The 6,932-nt window shown below is 35.3% G+C and overlaps 1 protein-coding gene across 1 annotated transcript in view; it reads left to right on the plus strand.

Moving 5' to 3' along the window:
* The window catches only part of LOC149146593 (mannosyl-oligosaccharide 1,2-alpha-mannosidase MNS1-like), a 185,754-nt gene extending 183,977 nt beyond the window's left edge, over positions 1-1,777 (plus strand). The window contains exon 14 of the mRNA XM_089450085.1: positions 896-1,777. Within this exon, the coding sequence (XP_089306211.1) occupies positions 896-1,243 (348 nt within the window). The 3' untranslated portion in view covers positions 1,244-1,777. The remainder of the gene's footprint in view (positions 1-895) is intronic.
* The last annotated feature ends 5,155 nt before the right edge of the window (positions 1,778-6,932 follow it).

The following is a 6,932-nucleotide window of genomic DNA, read 5'->3' on the forward strand; positions in this document are numbered from 1 at the left end:
AGAATAATCAATTCATTTAGAATAGAACCTTTTCCTTTTCTAGCAGGCTAGTTTATTACAATGTCTCGATAGCCATCTAGGGTTTAGGATTTTTAAATCTTTCTAACTCCCAATTAGGGTCAAGGTTTTGTAGCTTGTGGAATTTTTTTCAAAGTCCACATGTCGCTAGTTCCACAAGTAATGAGAATTGATGTGGCATCCACTTGGTACCATGGTGGTCAACAAGGTAGGTTAAATTGCAGGAGGCATAACTTCCTCATAAGAACTTCAATTGAGGTGATTTTAGTGAAGTTGAAATTCTCTTGATGTGGAAGAACATCAAGAACATCAATAGGTTGGGAACATTGTTCACAAAGTTTTGATCCCCAAAATTGCATTTTATGCCTCGAATAGATTCTAGAAGTTCCTGGACCCAAAATCACCAAAGCAAAACCTGCTACTAAAATGGGCCATACAAGCCAATAGTTCCACCCAGAAAGTAGTAGCAAAACATAAGGAAAAATATATAATGATTAACTTAAGATCAAACTATAAATATATAAACACATTTAACTAACAACCACGAGCAATTCCATTAAAATTGAACTTTAGCGTTCTTGTCCTAAACCAAACAATTATTGTTGCGTGATTTCCATCAACCAATTTTCTTGAAGATGGGTGAAGTACTTTCCGGTCGTCTGTGACCAATTTTCACGCGGAACAACTCTGACATCTCAACGTCAATAATCAGTCTACCTGCAGATATCTTTGATCATTAATAACAAACTTAGTGCATTATGAGGCCGAGTCTCAAATAGATCTTCTATTGTTTTGGTCTGGCTTGATCCTTATCACTTGAAATTGTCTGCTATTAAAATGTTTAGTTATTGATGTTTTTACTGGCTTTGTTATGCAGGTGAATAGCGGTGAAAAGGATGATATGATGCAAAGCTTTTTTCTTGCCGAAACGTTGAAATACTTGTACCTTCTCTTCTCACCACCATCTGTTATTCCTCTTGATCAGTGGGTTTTTAATACTGAAGCTCATCCGATCAAAATCGTTCCACGATTAGATTCAGTGGCAAATTTTGGGGTTCAACAAGATAGTCAGCAAACAGAACAAGTTAAATCTGACCAGAGTTCACGTCATGGGAGGTTCGAAACGATTGGCAGGATCAAGAACAATATATTGGAAAGGACAAAACACCGGGAGCGGTTATTGGGCAGAAAAGAAGGTCGAATATTAACTTCCACAGATATTTAGGAGCGCTAATTTATTATTATTATCGCACAATATTGAGTCTGGCTACAATATTGAGTCCGGCCTCTGCAATGATACTTGGAAAGGAAAATTAGTTTACTTCCGTCTGAATTTCAAGTTAAAAAAAGGCGACCTTCATACAATGTGACGGAGGTATTGATAAGTTCTCCACAAGGCATATATGGGCAATTGATTTTGCCTAGCCCAAATTCCTATTCAAGCTTGCGTATTTCTAAAAGATGCACTATTTTTTGTCCGAGTGTAAGTTTTGAATTCATTGTAACATTCAGCAATATTAATTCAGGGGTAGCATTTCTGGTAGTTTGTGGTGTTTCTAAAGTGCATTTATGTTTTTATCATGCGGCCAGATGGTAGAGGCTGAGATTCTAGAAATGCACCCTTTTACACTTGAGTTCCAGTTTAGGATCTTGCTATATTATCTTGTATATTGCGACTTGCAAAGTGATGATTATTCAGTTTGTTCTGAAATATGCTTTGCATGTCCTGGAATATATAAAATTTGACTGTATCCTGAGATGATAGACGTTTTAGTGTAGTTCATATGCCAGGTTAAAATCCACGTAATTGATCTTGCCTATCCTGAGGTGCAAAATCATTCATCTATTTCTAACTTGTATTTTTACTGTTGAATGTGTGGACGATGGAAATTGAACCACTTGAAAATGTTGCTTTTGAAAAAAAACCTTCAAATATGTTCACTATGTTTTATCAATTTTCCTAAACATACCTTTTGGAAGTTCTTGAAATTCATGCATCGTTTCTCTCATTTCCACGTTTATAAGATTAGTTGCCCATTTTTCTCAATGCTAAGACGCAATGGACTCTGAATTCAACTCTCTTTTCTTATAATCGCAGAAATACCTGACTCAATCCAAGTTTTTCTTGCTTTTCCTTTGTTAACAACTCTTAAAATCCTTGTTTTTATAGAAGCATTACTTTCATTTAATCATTTTAGGAACTAAAGGTCAATGAACTGTACAATGCCTTTTCATGCCTATCAGCCACTTGTTAGATATTTACTTGTTCTCTCCCTTCTAAATTTCTAGGCTGGACATACATATATAGCATAACATGGAAGTTGAGAGCATCCTTTCTTAATTTATAGGGTGAACATACAGATGCAACATAATATATATTCTTTACTCTCCAGTTAAAAGATTACTCTATTATGTCGAAAGACGCTTTTGAGAAGTAATATGGGAGAGGTGTATAGATAAAAGATAACATATATTATTTATTTTCTTATTTTCTTATTGATTTCTAGGGTGAACATATACATCATATATGATGGAGGCGGAAATAACAAAATATTGCTCTATTGCATCGAAAGATACCTTGAACGTATACATCATATATGATGGAGGTGAAAAGAATAAAATATTGCTTTATTGCAGCGAAAGACACCTTAAAACATATTATGGGTGAGACATGCAATGTCATATAGCGCTGATGCAGCATAAGTTGATGAAATCTAATAATTAAAATATGAAAAAAAAAGTGTGAAGTTTCTTTTACCCACACGTACGTGTGCATGCAATCATATGAATGAAGATAAAACAATATGCAACATCATTAAACTAGTTTAAATCTATCTTAAGCATAGAACTGATTTAAGGAGTAAAAGAATCAGATATTAAATCTATCTTAAGCATAGAACTGATTTAAGGAGTAAAAGAATCAAATATCTGTTAGTGCTTGACTTTCTTAAAATTTTGCTTTCTTTAGAAATGTTTCAACTTTAATGATTTGATTCATATCAGTAGTTAATAGATTTGTGCATAAAATAAATCTACACCGGATATTAACAACGGAATGGACACATCCCTCTAACACTATGTATTATTGTGGCCAAGGGAACATGCTTGAGAAGCCAATAAAAGACTAAAGGTGACACTCTAATTCAATGAATTCATTCAACAATACACCATAACATAGTAGCTATATTAAAATTGCAATCACACAATGTGTTATACAATGAAGATTGAATTTAATGTGGAGTAACCCAAAAGAAAAACCTTAAAACATTAAATGACTACGCTCAATCTTTATTCTTTAGAAATATGTAGGTTGCAATGCTCCCTGGTTCATTTATAATCACTTCACATTAATTTTAATAATGATAATAATATATCTTTTAGGTCACAAGCAAGCCATACACCAAATTGGCATATGGGAGTGCCTTGTTTGTGGGACAAGAGATTCATCTCCATGCATCAATTTTATTGCTAAAGTCTACAAAGGTGTACATACTCTACCCCCTTCTAGGTTTGAACGTGTGACCTCTAAAGGGAAACACATGGTCTTAACCATTATGCCCACTCGAGTTGTTTTATATTCTAATTTTAAGGTCACGACCAAGCTAGAAACCAAATTTGTGTTTGAGTTTCTCTCGTTTGCGGGATAATGGCCCTACATCCGCATAGTGATTTGATTGCTAAAGTTTGTGGAGGTGTATGTACTCTTTCCCCCTTTTGATTTGAACTTGTGACCTCTTATGAAGAAACACATGTTCGTAACCATTAGGCCCATTTAAGATGTACCTATCAATCTCGAAGAATGAATCCATTATAGTTTAATGTGTTGAAGTTTATAGAAAAATGGGCCCTATTAGGATTTGCTAGAAGGTTAGGCATTTCGAACCATTTAGTGTTTCTCTTCCCCTTTGTGTTTTTATAGTGGTTTTTATTTTATTTTATTTATATCTATATTTTTTTTTAGCATTATGCACATGTATGGACGTCAGTTGATCTAGCATGGTGCCCTTCACACTATTGACCACATCTTTGTACTTCATCATTAACTTCTGTAGTGATGAGTTTCTTTCACATTCTCAAACTTCTTAATTTGCTGAGTGCCTTGCATGCATTTAAGTCATTAATAATTCAATGGTCCTATGTGGATTCAATTCTAATAAGTAGATCCTTGGGGGGTATGATGAGGGGATAGTAATCCGTAAACTCTTGTGGATATTCCACTAGATAGTTCGTCAAAACAAATATGATACAATTATACTTAAACATCCAAAATCTATACTACGCGAATGATTTTTCCTTAGACTTATGGATTTATCAAGTTATAGTTTCATTCATGCAATATGTAAAATGCGGAAAATAGAGAACATAAAAAAATACAATCACTCAGCCACAAGAACACTAAATGTATCAAGGGAAACCCTTTATGAAGAAAACCCAACGAGAATGTGAGGTTGCTCTACTCTCTTTCTTTGAATAGAGAATGGATGTAAGTACACAGAAATGAGGCATGTGGCTTGTGAGTTCCTACAGTGCACAAATCCTTTTTGTTTACTCTCTATCTATCTACTCTTAGCTACTCTGCTCCGTTGTGGAACAAAATGCACTTGAATAGCTTACTGCTATTTAAGTTTGAATCTCTCAACTCTTAATTAGAGTTACAAGATGGATTCTTCTAGAGTCCTATTTGTCATGATAACATGGCTAGTCTTTTTCCCATGAATAATGGGGGTTGATGTGGCATCCTCTCAATTTATGGTGGTCAAAATAGGAAGATCGACTTTTGAGTGACATAACTTTTGCATACAGACTTCGATTGAAGGAATTCTTGCATTGTTGAAAAGATCTATGTGTAGAATAAAATAAAAAGGTGTAGCACTTAAGCAACAAAGTTTTGCCCCCAAAAGACCTTGTTTGATGCCCCAAACTGTTCACGAAAGTTTTAAACGCCAATTTGCCAAATTGGGTCCTATTCGTGAAAATGGTCTTGTAACCTACTTTGTCCACCTTTTCCATTTTGGAAGTATTGAAATGGATGAAAATCAATATAATGATCTAATTTGGATCACACCTTCCCATTTTGGGAGGCTTTTGGTCCCCAAAAGCTTCTATTGAATGAGGCTAGAAAACTTTTCCTTCAACTTCTCTTGGGTGTAACATTTAACCCGTCCTTTTATACCAATCTGCCAAAGGTCATACTACCCTTGTCTTGCAGTTCTGGACCTCTTCTGTAAAACTATATCCTTTGTCAACTTTTCTTGAGCATCTGGTGCCAAATCCTCTATAAAAGATAGGACTTGTCCCTCTTCCTGATCTCGCATGGAAGGCACATAGGGTTTTTGTGAGATACCCCCCTTAGAATATCTCAAAATTCCCACTAAAATTTCTGATTTTGTTTAAGTTTTGTTACTTAGGTATTTCGTCAAATAGTTTACATGCATATGGTCGTAGGTGTATTATTTTTGTATTTTATGTAAAACAAGTTTAAATGGTGCCAAATAAATGATAGGAAGGTATTTCAAACAATAATAAGAGTTAACAACAACAATACGAGAGAAGAATATGCGGGTAGATGACAACAAACTTTTGTCAATCACTTAGGCTGTAGGTGACTTGTACACAAGAAATTTTTTCCATTGATTTTGAACTCTGAAAATCCGCACTTCCTTCAACAAATGAATTCTCCAATTAAAGGTGCAATGTGCTTCCCCAAACAACAATAGAATGGAACTCGTATGGCTGTAGGCAGCTGCTGCAACACTTAGGTTGATTTGGTGAGGGAAGGTACACCAAAAATGTAGCTCAAATCACCTTTCTTTGTTGCCCAAAGATGCAACAAATAAATCAACGATACACAAATAATTTTCTCTAAAGATTTGAGTGAAGACTAACAACAAAACTCAATCTGTCTCCTCCAGGAAATGGACCATGCAGCATAGGAGAGAACTCGACTTGCATACATAAATATGCACAACAAAAAGGAAGGGTTTCTTTGGTTTCTTCTTGGCACCCAACGAATCACCCAATGCTGCCTTCCTTTGCCTCTATAAGCAATTCAAACCACTCTTAGAAGCAGTTTGATTAACAGAGAAGAGTATGGCCACCTCCAAGCTCAATTTGATAACCAAAGTAGTAGAGAATAGGAAATGTCAAGAGATAATTTATAAAATATATTGTTAACACTATAATAGTTTCTCAATCTCTGCAAATGCTTTCTCCTTATCAACAATGAAGCCCAATGTCAGAACTTGATTGATCCTTCTCCAACACTAGTTAGGGTGTATAGTTTCAACACCAAAACCAACAACCATAATGAAGGTTTCCAACACCCTAAATGCTTTTCTCAAGAGCTCCCAAAAATCGATTTCTCAGGTGTCAAATGCAAGAATGAGAAGAGACTCATCATTTCCCTATTTTTATAACTCACTTGACCTTTTTGTCACCCTTTTACCTTTTATTTTAATAAAGTCACTTTGGTGGGTTTCCTCACTTTATAATCTAAAAGTGACTTTTTGTTAGCATAAGACCCACATCACCTTTTTCTCCATTTAGCTTTTATAAGCTTCTCTCCTAGGGGGATTGTGTTCCATTGATTAATTTTCCCCGTCCTAGCCTACGAAAACTTAAATAGGCTAGCAAAATCTTCCCCTTATGTCTCCTAAGTGGATGGGGACATTACAGTCCGCCCCACCCAATATTGCTTGTCCTCAAAAAAATTGATTCCATGATGTTGGGGCACATGTTCTCCTTCCGATGTGGCATATTCTATAGGTAAATCCTTCCATTTAACTAGGTACTCTTTAATGGACCCATTCCTTAGCTTTCATTCTCTTACCTCCAAAATTTCTCTAGGGATTAGAATCAACTTCCCTTCTTCATCCAATGGCAGAAGCTCATTAGAAGTGATAATGTGTTGCCTT

The sequence above is a fragment of the Pinus tabuliformis genome, chromosome X, assembly GCF_031772625.1.
Source record: "Pinus tabuliformis cultivar Carrire ecotype Pingquan chromosome X, CPIR1, whole genome shotgun sequence".
Classification (NCBI taxonomy): domain Eukaryota; kingdom Viridiplantae; phylum Streptophyta; class Pinopsida; order Pinales; family Pinaceae; genus Pinus; species Pinus tabuliformis.